This window comes from Acomys minous, assembly GCF_964271855.1.
Source record: "Acomys minous genome assembly, chromosome: 10".
In the NCBI taxonomy this organism is placed as follows: Eukaryota; Metazoa; Chordata; class Mammalia; order Rodentia; family Muridae; genus Acomys; species Acomys minous.
In genome coordinates, this window is record NC_140491.1 from 111,691,147 (window position 1) to 111,707,094 (window position 15,948).

Here is a 15,948-nt window from a genome sequence, read left to right on the forward strand (position 1 = left end):
TCCAGTTAATACTTTTTTAAATTTTCTATTTTAAATACAAATTCAAGATTTTTTTTCCCATTTAGAAATCCTGGATTCACTTGTGACCCGTCTGTTCCTTCTTCCCTCCCCCTTTTTTCTTTCTCACCTTCCTTCCTTCCATCTCTTTCTGTCTTAGGATATTAGGCTCCAATCTAACATGTCCTTGTACATGCCAGGCAAACACTGCACCATCCAGTTATGCCCTTAGCTTTCATCTGATCATATCTAATTGCTAGACTTATATATTCATTTTTCAGGCATATCACCCATCTACGTTTCAAGACACTGGTAAGGTGAAAGAGATCTTGGTGCTCCACTCCGAGGCATACCTTGCACACCAAGTTGAGCAGAGCAAGAGTCCTTTCCAGCAACGTTGCTCGCGTAGCAGGTATACTGGCCAGCATCGCCTTTGGCTACTTTGAGCACAGTCAGCGTGGCGGTGTTTTCCACCAGGGTCATCTTGTAGTTGCCTCCAGGGCGAATCTCACGGTTATCTTTGGCCCAGGTGACTTTGATCGGTGCCGTTCCAGTGACATGACATTTAAAAGAACCACTTTCGCCAAGAGCAAGGTCTACGGACACAGGCTTCAAGTCAAAGAAGGGAGGCACTTCATGTTCTGGAAAGAACGAAGACCAACATGGCAATGTCAGTTTCCATGCTCCAAGGGTTAGAGATAGAAGCCATATGGCACTGGCCCTCCAGTGACCCAAGCAAGTGAGGCTGTATGTAGCGAAGAGGGCAGCGGGGTGACGAGTTGTTCGCCTCACCTGAGAGAAAGAGCTTGGCACTGGACGAAGCAGCCCCAAGAGGATTGGAAGCTGAACAGTTATACTGACCAACATGGCTCTGGTCAGTTTGCAGAATCTGAAGAGTGGCAACATGATGGACAAACGACATCTGCAAGTTAGAATCATCTTTCAAAAGCACGCCATCCTTGTACCAAGACACCTGAAGGGGTTCCGAGCCATTGATCCGACATTCGAATGCAACCGGGAAGCCAAGGGTCTCATGAACATCTTTCAGTTTTCTTGCAAAGGAAGGTGGAAGTTTACGCTCTGGAAAGAAGTTACAGAAAATGCTTATTTGTAAGAGCATACGGCTAGCCAGGAAAAGCTCTCAATAAGTTGAGTCTGTCAATGCACGGCAAGACATGTCAAGCAAAGCCATCATCACCTTTGATAACCAGCACAGCGGAAGAAGCAACTGCCCCCACGCTGTTTTCTGCCTTGCACGTGTACTCTCCCACGTCACTGTGGTCCACTTTGTTGATGACTAAGGAGGCCACATTGTTTTTGAATTGCATCTTATATGCAGGAGCCGATCGTAGCTTTGTATGTTCTTTATACCAAGAAATTCTGATTTCAGGGGTTCCATCCACTTTACACTGTAAAGTTATGGGCTCTCCGACAGCTGCCTCCACATGTTCCAGGGGTTCGATAAAGTAAGGTGGTTCTAAGGCACAAAGGGTAGCAAGCAATCAGTTAACGCCAACAGAAAGACAGTGTTTCACAGGAAGAGACAACAGCAGGAAGAGCTAACTGCCAACACACCTAAGACAGACACAAGAGCTTCGCAAATATCTTGCCCGGCCTCGTTTTCTATCAGGCAGGCGTACTGGGCATAGTCCTCTATTGTGCTTTCGAGAATTTCCAGGATGCTAGATTTCTCTGTCGTGGTGATGCTACAGTTGGGAGACTGTGAGAGAGAGTATTCATTCTTCATCCAGCTCACGGAGATGGGAGGTGTGCCGGCATACGTAGCCTCCAGAACGATGGGGCTACCTGTCTCGACGCTGGTGTCAGCCAATCTTTTCACAAAAGTGGCTGGTTCTATAAGGAGAAAACACGGGGGTAAAGTTGTACCTCCAGAAGCAGCGTCAGAAGACTTTCTTAAATGGGCACTAGAGAAAAGAGCCAACCTTTCACAAAGAGATGCATGGTACAGGAAGCACTTCCAGCATCGTTGGTCACGAGGCAGGAATAGTCTCCACTCTGCAGTGGCTCGACCTCAAGGAGCTCCAGCTCGGTGACAAAGTCTTCCAAAGAAATGGTGCATGCCTCCCCTGACACCAGCTCCCTGCTGCCCTTAAACCACTTGACCTTGAAGGGAGGGGTGCCCCTAATGACACTGGTGAACGTCAGGCTCATTCCAGGCAAAACTTCCACAGAATCGGGGGTTTGTTCAAAAGACGGTGGTTCTAAAAAGCCCAGATGGGAGGGAGATGAAGAGAAAAGAGGTGTTTGTTACTTGAAGGAAAGGAAACCAAGATAGAAAAGGAAAAATGAAGACAAAGGCCGTTCAGGCTGGACCGTCGGAGAGAAAGCAGCAAGCCATCCTTGAGCACTGACCTTGGACAGTCAGAATTGCAGAGCTTTCATCCTGGCCGGCTACATTGGCAGCCACACATGTGTATGTCCCCGTGTCGGAGGGGTCCAGAGAGCTCAGGTTCAAGGTACAGACGTTATCTGAAAAGCCGGACTGACATCTGGGGCTGCTAATGATCTCATTTCCATCCAGAAACCAGCCAACTGAAATTGGGGCGGAGCCTGACACTCGGCACTCCAAAACAACAGAGGCCCCAAGGGCGGCACTCGTGTCCTTCAGCTTTCGGACAAAGGAAGGCGGAACAATGCGATCTAGGGCAGAATCATGTCCAGTTAGAAAGGAGCTTTCATCTACTCCCACCCCTACCGGGGAGACGCTGCCTTCATCACGGCCTCACCGCCCTCACCTGAGACATGGACAGACACTGTGCAGCTGCTTTTGCCAACACTGTTTGTCACTTCGAAGCTATATAAGCCCTTGTCATTCATTTCTGCGGAAGGGATCTTAAGGGAAGCCATGTTTCTAACAAACGTGATGTGATGCCTGCCGCCTGCAGACAGTTCTCTACCATCTTTGAACCACTTGGTTGAAAGTTCTGGAGTCCCAGCTACTACACACTCCAGTGCGAAGGGGTTTCCAGTCGTGACAGTCATGGGTTCTGGTTTCTCTACGATTCTCGCTGGTTCTAGAAGAAGAAGAAGTATATACATTGAGAGCAAATTCACCTTTTAGTCAGTAGACAGTTGGCTGAGAGTCATGTCTTCAGGGATTGGTTATTGGTCAGTTATTTTCTCTTTGTTTTCTATTTGCTACTAACCTAGTACAGTCAGGACGGCTGAGCACTCCCGCATTCCGGCATCATTTTTGATCTGGCACACATATTTCCCAGAATGTGATGCTTCTGGACTTCCCAGTTGGAGAGTGGCGATGTTATCAGTGAAGGAAATCCTAATGTTTTCACTCTCTCTGATGACTTCACCTTTATCTTTCAGCCAGACAACAGAAATTGGCTGAAAGCCTTCCACCACAGCTTGTAACTCCACAGGATCCCCAATAAGGGTGGACACGTCACTGAGCTTTTTCACAAACCGTGGTGGTTCTGATGAAGGAAAAGGATGGTTAAGTGAAAAAAAAAAAAAAGAAAGAAAAAGAACCACAGCCCCATCCATTATTAACTGAGGAGGAAAAGATCAAGAGAAGAAGCATATTTTTTTGCATGTGTCTGTGTACAAACCTTTGAATTTGACAGTGCAAACACATGTGTCACTTCCCACTTCGTTAGTGGCTTTGCAGTGATAGTCCCCTATGTCAGAGGCTTCAAGATTAAAGATATGAAGGCTCGTGTCAAAATTTTTGGAGGTGATTTTAAATTTCTTGCTGCTTCGAACTTGCTTTCGATCTTTAACCCACACCACTTCAAAGGGGGGTGTTCCCGAAATTTCACATTGGAGAATCACATCAGAACCCTTCAGGGCTCCGACTGGAGGAGGCTTCTGGGTAAAAGCAGGAGGTGCTACCAGAAGAAAAGAGGATAAGCAATGAAAACAGCTGCTTACCAAAGAGAATAAACGGTATTAGCATCTGCATACCTCGCTTCTAGAAGCTAGAGATATTAGCTATGGATGGACGATCATTAAGAGTGACTAGTGTGAATAATGACCACACTCACTGACACAGGACAATTCATTAAAAAAAAAAAAGGACTTTTAAGAGTCGTAAGCTTTTAAATTTCGATCTTACAAATTGGAGGTTAAACCTGTAACAAAAAGTTAGCTGAGACCTGTCTTCACAAACTTCCAAGGAATCATCGGAAATCTTCACGCTCAAGTCCAGCTTGAGGCCATTTCTGGATAGACCTGGAGACCTTCAGGAATCCACTAAAGAGAAGAGGAGCCTAACCTTTAACTTTCAGGGCTGTGCTGCAGCTAGCATCACCCACGCCGTTGTGAGCTTCGCAGATGTAGTCCCCACTATCCTCAGCACTGGCTTCGTTGATGGTGAGCAGTGCCACAGAATTAACGAAGGACATGTTGTATTTCCAGCTTTCGTGAAGTTCGCTGTCATTCCGGAACCACACAACTTTGATTTCTGGGGAGCCACTTATCTTACAGTCCAGCTGGATGGCCCCGCCCTGCTTCGCAACCTTTGAAGGGTCTAATTTCTTAACAAACTTGGGAGGTTCTGTTAAACCAAAGGAAACAGTGAGTAAAGCCTAAGTCCCATGGTAAAAGAGTTTATCTTTAAAGTTGTGAGCGCCCCCCCAAATTCACATTTTAACAGACTTATTATTAAGAATGAACTCTCTAGTGATTTCATTATAAAATATATTATCTTTTTTTCATATTAAGTAATTTAAAATATTTATCAGAGAGTTTAGCTGATATATTGCAGTCTGTACATATAAGGTAAAATGTGCTAGCTAATATAATTAGATATTTGATCAAAATTCTGTAATAATAAATCAGGATATTATTTAACAAGAAACGATGAAAAGAGAGAGTAGTTGAAACTATATCTAGCAAAGTTCAATGAAAGAATACTCACTTAAAAAAACAATAGAAAGAGAAGGCAAAACCTTGGTTATTGTTCCTCCAACACATAGACATCAATTCAAATACAATTGCTAGCTTAGCTCAAACACTTAAAAACTCAAGATAGCTGAAAACAGCTCTTGCATCTGTAATCATAGCTCCCAGAAGGCTGAGACAGGAGGATTTCTAGAGTCATTCTACGTAGTAACACATTGTTTTTCCACAAACAAAACCAAACAAGACAAAACAGTTTCTTTTTCATCTTTGGCACTACTGAGGGATTGAACCCAGGGTTTCACACACGCAAGACAGGTGCTCTAACACTGACTTACAACACCAGCCTGAAAAAAAAGTTGAAGACACTTAGAAGACAACAACACAAGCATGGAAGACAAGTCTTGGCAAACAGTGTATGATGATACCTTTCACGCTGAGCTGAGCAGAGCACATGTCTTTGCCAACGTCGTTGGTTGCCTGACATGTGTATTGACCAGAGTCTCCTTTGCCCACTTTAAGGATCCTCAGGTGGGGGGTGTTGCCCACACATGTGATAGTATAGTTTCCACCAGGTCGGATTTCCTTGTTATCTTTTGACCAAGTGACTCTCATTGGCTGAGCACCAGTAACATGACACTCAAAATCTGCACTTTCTCCAGCAATAACATCTATTGATACAGGCTTGATATCAAAGAAGGGAGATTTCTTAGGTTCTGGAAGATGAGAAGAAAAGGTGTATATATATATATATATATATATATATATATATATATATATATATATATATATATATATATATCTCAGATATCTCTGTCTTCACAACTAAGTAAGAAATAAGGGTTTATAAAGAAAAAGACTGGCGAAGGAACAAACCTCTTGCTGTCAGCCTTGCAGTAGATGATGCTGTGCCAAGTGGGTTGGAGGCTGAGCAAGAATACTGGCCAGAGTGACTCAAGTCAGTTTGCAAAATTTTTAATGTTGCCACATTATCCACAAACGACATCTGTAGATTTTCGTCATCTCTTAGAAGTGCCCCATCTCTATACCAGCACACTTGGATGGGTGCAGAGCCATTTAGTCGGCAAGTGAGAGTAACCGGTAACCCAACAGTTTGCTCAACGTCCTTTAATTGCCTTGCAAAGGAAGGCGGGAGTTGGCGCTCTGTAGGAAGACAAGTTATACTTGGGGCATTAGTGGCCAAATGAGAAAATTTCCATAAAGATAAAGGACTTGATGAGGGGAACGGGGACATTTCTTGCTGTCTAAGGTAAAACCATCACCTTGAATTCTGAAGACGGTCTTAGAGGCTGCCGTTCCTATGCTGTTTTCTGCCACGCATGTGTACTCTCCACTGTCATTGATGCTCACTTTATTAAAGACAAGTGTGGCCACGTTGTTTGTAAAGTAGGTCCTGTATTCCGGAGTTGACCTTAGCTTGGTGTCTCCTTTGAACCAAGACACTGTAATTTCTGGTGTCCCAGCAACTTGGCATTGCATGGAAACTGAGTCTCCAGCTGATGCCTCCAGGGGTTCTAATTCCGTAACAAAATAAGGTGGTTCTAAAGAAAAAAGGGCCCACAGTCAGCAAAAGCAACTACAGAAGGGCAAATGACCCGCGCTGCATAATTCATAAACCCGAAATTCCTAAGAGCGTAAGACGACGCACCTAAGGCAGACACCAGAGCGTCGCAAGCATCCCTTCCTGCCTCGTTTTCAATCTCACAGGAGTAGTGCCCAGCATCGCTCTTTGTGCTGTTCAGAATCTCCAGGATGCACGTTTTCTCTGTGGTGACAATGTTGCACCTTTCAGATGGAGTTACGCTGACACCATCTTTTTTCCAGGTGACAGAAATTGGAAGTGTCCCAGTATAGGTGCCCTCCAGAATTATAGACGTCCCAGGCTCTACAGAGTGATCACTCAGTTTCTTTACAAACGTGGCCGGTTCTGGTAAGTGACAAAGCACCGCATTTAGATACATCATAAAGCCACAAAAATGTCAGTAATTAAAGCAAGGAGAGTGAGCGTGATGGGCAAACCTTTCACAAAGAGACGTGTAGTACAGGATGCTTGGCCGGCATTGTTAGAAACCACACAGGTGTATTCCCCGCTCTGAGATATGTCAATATTAAACAATTCCAATTCTGCCACAGTGTCCTCAAAATAGATGTTGCACCTGTCTCCTTTCACCAGTTCTCTGGCACCCCGAAACCAGCCAACCTTGAATGGAGGGGTTCCTCTGATAACACTTGTGAAGGTTATGTTTTTGCCAGGAAGAACTTCCTGTGCCTCAGGTTCGTTCACAAAAGACGGTGGCTCTACACAGACATACAGGACAACGGAGGGACCTGGTAAGCTTTGCACTCACTTTCAACTTTGCACAGAAAAGTAAGAGAACTTGAAGTGTGTGTCAATCTGCCCCACAAACCCGACTGTGTATCACTGACCTTGTACGGCCAACACCGCGCGACATTCATCGGAGCCAGCCACATTAGCAGCCACACAGGTGTAACTGCCCATATCCGACGAGTCCAGAGAATTCAACTGCAAGGTGCAGACATTATCTGAGAATGTCGTTTGGTACTTTGCTCCACTGACAATCTTAGTTTTCTCATGGAACCAGGCAACGGAGATAGGGGACGAGCCAGCTACTTTACACTCTAAGATACAAGAAGTACCCAGGACCCCAACAGTATCCTTCAGTCTTCGTGTAAAAGAGGGAGGAACCATCCGGTCTGCGTGAGGAGAGACAAATGACTTGTGATTTGAAAGAACAAGAGAGGCGCCAAAGACAGAAGATCATAAAAGGAGCTTGTATGCGGAAGCAGGTGAAACTGTCGGAACTGACCTGACACGTCAATCACGGCGGTGCAACTGCTTTTCCCAACGTTGTTCTGAACCTGGAATGTGTAGGTGCCTGCATCTTCCTTATCAACTGAGAGAACTTTTAAGGAAGAGATTTTGTTGTAGAAGCTAAACTTGTGTTTTTGGCTGCTGGTCAGGAGTTTACCATCCTTGTACCATTCAACAGAGAGCTCAGGCGTGCCAGCCACCTTACACTCCAGGGTACATGTTTCTCCCACAGTGACCGTCATGGATCCCGCCTTCTCTACAATGACTGCGGGCTCTGAAATAAAACATGAGATGCATCTTTGAAAATCTGGGGCCTTCCCTGTATCTCCTCTATGAATCACACTAAGATTGTTTCTCCCAGTGATGGTGACGTAGCTTCTTTCTTGGCTTGAAATGTGATTTCATATATAGTTCTATGCATTCAGACAATTATTTGCACTCATTAAAAACATGGTTTTGAATTCATCTATTCTAAAAACAATTTAGGCAATGTACACTTGACAACCTGTTTTTTTTTTAAATTACAAATCATATTTATTTTGTGAGTGCATATGTGTGTTTGGTGGGGTGTATGCCATGGAATACGTGTGGAGGTGAGAGGACCATGTCAGCCCCAGGGATTGGACTCAGGTCCTCAGGCACAGTGGCAGGCACCTTTAGCCACTAAGCCATCTCACTGGGCCTCAGATAATTTGTTTTGAGCCAGAGGGTCCCAGTTAAATGAGTTTCTTGGTGTTTTATTTTCTCCATGTTGTTGCTAGAGAAGATATTTTGAAAATCTCTTTACTTTCATTCTTAACACTGAATTGACATTCAACATGTCTAGTGATGAAAGTGCAAATCTTTCTTCAAACACTGGTCTTTTGTCAGCTAAGCCACTACTATTCTGAAAACAAAATTTCCTCGTAACAAGTGGGTTCATGTTGAAACAAAAGATAGGTAGGGTATTTGCTACCCACAAAGAAAAGCAGTGCATACACAATAACACAGCTAGCTATATTTTGTTAGAATCACAGGAATCAGAAAAGAGCTCTTAAGATCAACTGGGTCTTTTTTCTAAGCCTTCCAAATAGCAAGGCTCAATATAGTTGTGGAAGAAATTCAGAGCAAAGAGATTGCATGGAAGCCATTCCATCAACTGCCCCCAAGGTTTAACAGAGGACTGTGGTACCTAAGACGGTCAGTGTGGCCATGTTCTCCCTCACTCCGCCATCATTCTTGACTTGGCAGATGTATTTCCCAGCATTAGCTGGCTCCGCTTTAGCGAACTGCAGAGTTGCAACGTTGTTCACGAAAGAAATCCTAATGTTCTCGCTCTCTCTGATCACTTCTTCTTTCTCTTTAAGCCACTGGACAGAAATGGGCTGGGCACCTTCTATAGATGCTTGCAGCTCAGCAGGCTCACCAGCCACCACCGTAAGGCTGTTCAGCTTGGAAATGAATTTTGGTGGTTCTGAAGAAGGAGGGAAAGATGAATAGAGATTGCTCTTTCTGGGTAACGGAAGACGGGACACACTGAGTATTTTGCAGACGCGTGATGTTTCTGCCACACAGAGAAACTGTGCTTACCTTTTAGTTTTATAGTGCAAACACAAGTGTCACTGCCCACTTCATTCTGCGCTTTGCAGTGGTATTCTCCGATGTCTGTAGATTCCACGTTGAGGATGTGGATGCTCGCGTGGAAATTCTTGGATGCGATCTTGTACTTCTTGCTGCTTCGGAGCTGGCGCTTGTCTTTGTACCACACCACCTCAAATGGTGGTGTTCCTGAAAGCTCACACTCGACACTAACCTCCGTGTTCTTAAGGGTTTCTACTACAGGAGGGAAGCTGCTAAAAACAGGTGGTTCTGTAAGAAACAAGAGTGTCTCGTGAGCTGGGCTACCTGATTTCCTCCACTAGAACGCAGATTTCTGCTTTTCAACCAAAAGTGTGGTTTGAGATATTATCATGTGCAGGAAGCAATATCACTTATTATCCCTTATGAGATAATCAGCCAGGTACGGGGAGAGCCAAGATACACCCTAGTGGTCACAGTTGAGCAGGTCAGTGTGCTGATTTATCTAGGACTACAAAGAATGAATTTATAAATGAGCAAATATATCAACAAACAGGATGTTATGAGGCATGGAATTTTGCCTTTGGAGTTAAAAAAAAACATCATTTATGCTTTGGCACAGAGGTATCCTGAAGTCACAGCCTCAGCTGTGATCTAAGCCTTCTATTTCAGGAAATAGTGACTATAACAATTATCTCACATGACAAACGTGAGTGCAGTGGCGAAGCAGGCTGGGAGATGGCTGTAGAAAACACTGGCACTATTTGTACCACAGCAGAGTCATGTTTTTAAAGATAGAAGCTAATTCTTGAGAATGAAAAAAATTATTGTCATTTTAAAGATAAAATATTAAAACCTATATTTTGTATATGTTGCATCACTATGGTACAGACTGTACTGAGGATGCTGATATAGTTGTGATTGAAATGAAAAGATTAATTAAAAATTTCTCTATTTATTTTTGTACAGGTGGTTTTGAAATATCTAATTCGATGCTTGGTCGATGTGTTGAAGTGACCAGAATTATTAATTTAGAATTACAAATTGACTACCTGCATATAAACAAAACTTAATAAGAAATGACATTCAATTGGGGGCATGAATCTATATTTAAGAAATACTCTTGGATTTGTAATAGAAACTAAGATATCAGTGAAGATTAAGAAGCTGTGAGACCCAAGGGAGAAGAAGGTAATGGGTTTCCATGAATGGGGAACAAAAAGAAATCTCTACCTTTTACTATAACCTTGGTACTGCAGCTGGTGCTGCCAGCAGGATTCTGAGCCTCACAGATAAAATCTCCGGTGTCCTCTGTGCCGAGGCTGGTCATCTGAATGACCGCCACTGAGTCGATGAAGGTCATCTGGTACTTGTCGCTGGCCATGATCTCGTGCTCATTCCTGTACCACACAACTCGGATTTCTGGAGATCCAGCAATCTTGCACTCCAGTCGTGCAGAGTCACCTGCTTTTACTATTTTGGATGCTTCTAATTTCTTTACAAACTTCGGTGGTTCTAAAGAGTCAGGAAAAAGAGATTATGAAAGAAGAACAACAAGTTACAAAAGTCCAGTTAGGTAATATGTAGGAAGGGGAGACACACGGCCAAGTTCTGGGAAATGTACTCTACTAATGTTAGACAGCTACACTGCAACAGAGTACAGGAGCAACAGAGGCATGGGTCAGACAGACACATAAGACCACCAAACTTGCACACCTGTCACAAGCAACATTGTAGTGCAAGAGTCGCTACCAACATCATTGGTAACTTGGCAAGTATACTGTCCACTCTTGGAAGCATCCACTGTGTAGAGATTTAAGAAGCTGGTTGACCCTTCCAAGCCAATGAAACATTTAGGTCCTGAGGCAAGCTCCATATCATCCTTAAGCCATTTAATTTTGAATGGTGGTGTTCCTTTCAGCACAGCCTTAAATTCCACTGTAGCATCGGGGATAGCTTGCTGTCTCTCCGGTTTCACTAGGAAGCTCGGTGGTTCTATAGATTTTAAGAGAGTCATATTTAGTTACAGCCCTTAAAGCTCAATGGTTTTTGTGGCCATATAAGAAAACAACTTATGAAAAGAAGTGACAATTAAATATTTCTTGAACTCAGTGAAGTGAATTGAAACAAAATTATTAAGAGTTTTGCCTTTGAGGATACAAGGTTAGGAGAGGTATGTTTTAGAAGTGCTGACAAAGAAGAACAGAGAAGAGATAAGCGTCTCTGACCTTTCACAGTTAAGATGCCACTGCAGGCGTCATTTCCTGCTACATTGGACACTTTGCAGGTGTAGTTTGCAGTGTCTTCTAATTCCAGATTGCTAACTTCCAGTGACACGGTGTTTTCGTGACACACAAGTCTGTATTTTGCACTTGTAGATATTTCCTTTCCATCTTTAAACCACTGAGCACTAATAGGAAGCGATCCAGAAACCTTGCACTCCATGTGAATAGAAGAACCCAGCACTTTATCCATTTTGGTTAACTTTTTGGTGAACGATGGGGGAATATCTTGGTCTATCCAATGCAAACAGCAAAAACATACCCGTTAGTCTCTGCTATTTGTTTACAAGGTACACACTAAGAAGTAAGGGCAGCTTGTGTGGGGGGGTCGTGGGGGGGGCAACGGTACACACCTAGCACTCTCAGGTAAGCATCACAGCTACTGCTTCCAAAGTCATTTTCCACCTTGAATGTGTACTGGCCGCTGTCTTGTTTCATTACTGATTGAATCCTGAAACTGGCCACGTTATTCTCAAAACTCATGGAAAAGTATCTACTGGGCACAATTTGTTTCCCATCTTTAAGCCATTTGACTTTGAGTTCTGGTGTTCCAGCCACCACACACTCCAAGGTGACCGGGTCTTTCTCGGTAACATCAACTGACTTAGCTTTCTCTATGATTTGAGCAGGTTCTGCAGTAAGAACGAAAAGGTGCATAAGTTAGACCAGCAGTTCTATTAGAACCCAAATTTGCCTATAAAAGCATCTCTGTAGATGGCTACTGAGAGAGCACAGTTCACCAACCTTGTACTAAAAGGAAGGCATAACACCTCTCGACTCCTGACTCATTCTTGGCTTGACATGTGTACCTCCCACTGTGTCCATTGTCCACACTCCGGACTTGAAGTGTGGCCACATTGTCCACAAATGAAATATGGACATTGTCATTTTCCTCAAGAATCTGGTCATCTTTTAGCCAGGTTATAGAAATGGGAGGTGAGCCTGCTATGGTACTCTGAAAGGTGGCGGAACTCTTCAAGACAGTGGTGACATTTTCTATCTTCTTGACGAACGATGGTGGTTCTATGATTAAATGAGACAATGGTTCAAGAAGAGGCGCCTTTTTAACTCCTACGCATTACCTACAGTTAAAGAGCACTCAGCGCTTTGACTTGGTTGCTGGTCCTAGCAAGTGACTGACCTTTCAAGGCAACCCGAGCAGTACAAGAGCAGCTGCCTCCTTCGTTGGCTATGATGCACTGGTAGTCGCCAACATCTGAAGGGTCACACTTGGTTATATGCAGGTAAAACACTGACATTTTCTCAGACATTGTGTATTTTTTGCCACCTCTAATTTCCCTGTTGTTTTTCAGCCAAGTGACTTCAAATGGAGTTGTCCCCATGACTTCACATTCCAGCTGCACATCACTGTCTTTTACTACCTCCGCGGGCTCCAGCTCCCTGATAAAGGTGGGAGGCTCTACAGGGTCAAAAGGAAGACAGAGAGCAGCTTAACTCAAGACAAGCCCTGGGTCCAGCAGGCAGCCCGGCTAAAGCACCCAGCGGATTCTGTAACCAACCTTTCACTTTTAGGTCAATGCTGCAGCTTGCGGCGCCTGCGTCGTTTCGAGCCTCGCAAACATAGGTCCCGCTATTTTCTACCCTGGCATTAGAAATCTGAAAAGTAGCTAAACCGTCCACAAAAGAAATGCCGTGTTTCCTAGGATCTGTTATTTCATTCCCATCCAGATACCAAGAAACTCTGATCTCAGGGGTGCCTGTTACTTGGCATTCAAATGTTGTTGACTGTCCGTTCCGCAGCACCAACACTGGGCTGGGCTTCTTAATAAACTGAGGCGGTTCTAAAGAAGAGAAAAGCAAAAGAGCAACATGCTGAATGGTGGTTGTTGTTTTTTAAATGGACAAAACTGTTTTCTTAATGAATTGTGCCTTCCCAAAGACAAGCCGGGCAAACAAGGGAAAGAGACGATAGAGGGGCCAGACCTTTTACAAAGAGGGTGGCTTTACTGCTTGCGGTGCCAACATCATTGCTTAGCTGGCAAATGTAGGTCCCAGAGTCAACAGCTTTGGCTGAAAAGAGCTCCAGAATGGTGGAAGTGTCATCCTTCCAAATGGAGCGAGCTGCCCCAGGGTGCAGCTCCTTGTTATCTTTAAACCACTTGATTGCCATGGGTGCAGTGCCACCCACGAGAGCCTTCAACTGAACCCGCGTGCTGGGGTTCACATCTTGTGACTGTGGCTTCTCCACGAAGTAAGGGGGTTCTGAGACGAAAGAACAGGAAGCAGAAGAGAGAGAGAGACAGATTCATTTTAGAGCTCGGCAGTGGAGAGGACAATTAAGAAGTGCAAGGCAATAAAGCTTGGAGAAGTAGAGATTAAAAATTGCCAACCTTTGACTGTCAGGTGGCCACTGCACTGGCTGTGCCCTGCCTTGTTGGTGGCAGAGCAGGCGTATGTGCCACTGTCTGCGCCTTCCAGCTGACTTATCTCTAAGAAGGCAGTGTTGTCGTGAAAAGAGAACTTGTACTTGTCACTAGCTGATATTTCCTGGTCATCTTTGAACCACTGGATGCTTATGGGATGTGATCCAGCCACTATACATTCTAAGTCAATAAAAGATCCTTTAATGCTGTCCATTTTCCTCAGTTTTTTGGTGAATGAAGGAGGTATAATAAGATCTAGCCAACAAAACAAGCAAACAAAAAAGTTAAGTTAATCTAGCTATTTTTGCTCTTCTTAAAATTCTCTCTCTCTCTCTCTCTCTCTCTCTCTCTCTCCCCCTCCCCCTCTCTCCCTTCTCTCCCTCCCTCTCCCCTCCCCCTCTCTCCCTGTCTCTCCCCCTCCTCTGATTATGAGGTACTAAGACGTGAACCCAATATCTTGCCCACACAAAACAATTGTGTTCTACTACTGAAATATATCCAATTCCTATCTATAGAAATTAATACAAACCTAAGACATTAATGCTAGCCTTGCAGCTGCTTCTCCCAACATCATTTTGGACCTCAAAAGTATATTCTCCACTATCTTTCTTCTCTGTGGAAATAATCTTCAGTATCGAAACTGTGTCTGTGACACTGATTTTGTGTTTTGGACCCAGGGTGAGTTCTTGGCCATCTTTAAACCATTTGGCCATAATCTCCTTAGTCCCTGAAAATTTAACTTGCAATGTGGCTGGGTCTCCTTGAGTGACATCTATGGACACAGCCTCCTCTGTTATCGTTGCAGGTTCTGTAGAAAACAAAGGACAGATGTGGGCTGGGACATGCCCTGCTGAACGGCCTATTACCTGCATCGTTTCTCCCTGTAACCCAAGGCAGCTTTCTGAACCAACCTTTGACTGAGAGTAACGCAGAACACCTTTGTATGCCTGCATCATTTTTGGCTTGACAGACATATTTCCCATCATGCTTGACTTCAATACCACTGAGGTATAGACTAGCCACGTTGTTCTCAAAAGTCATTCTTATATTGTCATCTTCGGTGATCTCATCGTTGTCTTTGAACCAAGTCACGGTGATTGGCAAGGAGCCTTTCAGAGTGGCCTGGAAGGCGGCTGTGCCTCCGCGGAGGGAGCTGGTGGCCTCGATCTTCTTAATGAAGGATGGGGGTTCTAGCAGAAGAATGAGTTCTCAATCAGTGCCAGCTCTATAGCAAATCTAGAATCTTTCTAGATTTCTAAGTTTCTAGAAATTCTAGAGACTTAAGACTTGTCTGAGTGGAAGAGCTCGGCCATCACCGAAGCCAACACTGACCTCTTAGTGTCACCCTGGCGCTGCAGGTGTTGCTGCCCACCTCGTTGGTCACCCGGCACTGGTATTCACCCACATCTGTAGCGACAAACTTGAGGATCTGCAGGCTAACCAGCTGGTCCTGAACGAAGGTTTTATACTTCCTACCACTTCGCAGGGTTGTGTTGTCTTTGAACCAAGTGATCTCAAAGGGAGGGGTGCCTGCCACCTCAGCCAGCAACATGACATCATACTCTTTTAATACTTCGATGGGCTTAAATTCCTTGGTAAAGTAAGGTGATTCTACAGTAGAAGAGAATGTCTGTGTTAACGGGCGAGGGTTTGTGCAATGGGCTAAGAGTTTGGCCACATGGAGATTAAAGTGAGAACGAACCTTTGACTATCACAATGCTAGTGCAGTGGTCACTGCCAGCCTCGTTTTGAGCTTCACACATGTATTCACCACTGTCTTCGATGGCCACATCGGTAAGCCTTAACACTGCAGTGGACTCCACAAAAGACATTTTATGTCTGTTGCTCTCCCTCAGCTCTCTGTCATTTACGAACCATGTTATCTTAATCGGAGGGGTGCCCGTGACTTTGCAGGCTAGCTGAGTGGCATCTCCCTTCTTTAACAGTTGTGATGGCTCTAGCTTTTCAATAAATGCAGCGGGTTCTGCAGAAGAAAGGG

General features: G+C 44.3%; 1 protein-coding gene across 2 annotated transcripts in view; it reads right to left on the minus strand.

Annotated features, from left to right (window-relative positions):
* The window catches only part of TTN (titin), a 271,286-nt gene that overhangs the window by 180,875 nt on the left and 74,463 nt on the right, over window positions 1–15,948 (minus strand). For both annotated transcript variants that reach the window (XM_084799170.1, XM_084799169.1), the window contains 32 exons: window positions 15,652–15,933; window positions 15,282–15,560; window positions 14,861–15,139; window positions 14,479–14,757; window positions 13,917–14,204; window positions 13,510–13,788; window positions 13,086–13,367; window positions 12,707–12,985; window positions 12,310–12,588; window positions 11,919–12,197; window positions 11,512–11,799; window positions 11,000–11,278; window positions 10,517–10,798; window positions 9,296–9,574; window positions 8,898–9,179; window positions 7,722–8,000; window positions 7,321–7,608; window positions 6,913–7,191; window positions 6,542–6,820; window positions 6,156–6,434; window positions 5,749–6,036; window positions 5,301–5,588; window positions 4,247–4,528; window positions 3,582–3,860; window positions 3,165–3,446; window positions 2,754–3,032; window positions 2,371–2,658; window positions 1,941–2,219; window positions 1,573–1,851; window positions 1,196–1,474; window positions 790–1,077; window positions 351–638 (listed from right to left, as the gene is read on the minus strand). In XM_084799170.1, coding sequence (XP_084655296.1) covers window positions 351–638; window positions 790–1,077; window positions 1,196–1,474; window positions 1,573–1,851; window positions 1,941–2,219; window positions 2,371–2,658; window positions 2,754–3,032; window positions 3,165–3,446; window positions 3,582–3,860; window positions 4,247–4,528; window positions 5,301–5,588; window positions 5,749–6,036; window positions 6,156–6,434; window positions 6,542–6,820; window positions 6,913–7,191; window positions 7,321–7,608; window positions 7,722–8,000; window positions 8,898–9,179; window positions 9,296–9,574; window positions 10,517–10,798; window positions 11,000–11,278; window positions 11,512–11,799; window positions 11,919–12,197; window positions 12,310–12,588; window positions 12,707–12,985; window positions 13,086–13,367; window positions 13,510–13,788; window positions 13,917–14,204; window positions 14,479–14,757; window positions 14,861–15,139; window positions 15,282–15,560; window positions 15,652–15,933 — 9,018 coding nt within the window. The remainder of the gene's footprint in view (window positions 1–350; window positions 639–789; window positions 1,078–1,195; window positions 1,475–1,572; window positions 1,852–1,940; window positions 2,220–2,370; window positions 2,659–2,753; window positions 3,033–3,164; window positions 3,447–3,581; window positions 3,861–4,246; window positions 4,529–5,300; window positions 5,589–5,748; window positions 6,037–6,155; window positions 6,435–6,541; window positions 6,821–6,912; window positions 7,192–7,320; window positions 7,609–7,721; window positions 8,001–8,897; window positions 9,180–9,295; window positions 9,575–10,516; window positions 10,799–10,999; window positions 11,279–11,511; window positions 11,800–11,918; window positions 12,198–12,309; window positions 12,589–12,706; window positions 12,986–13,085; window positions 13,368–13,509; window positions 13,789–13,916; window positions 14,205–14,478; window positions 14,758–14,860; window positions 15,140–15,281; window positions 15,561–15,651; window positions 15,934–15,948) is intronic.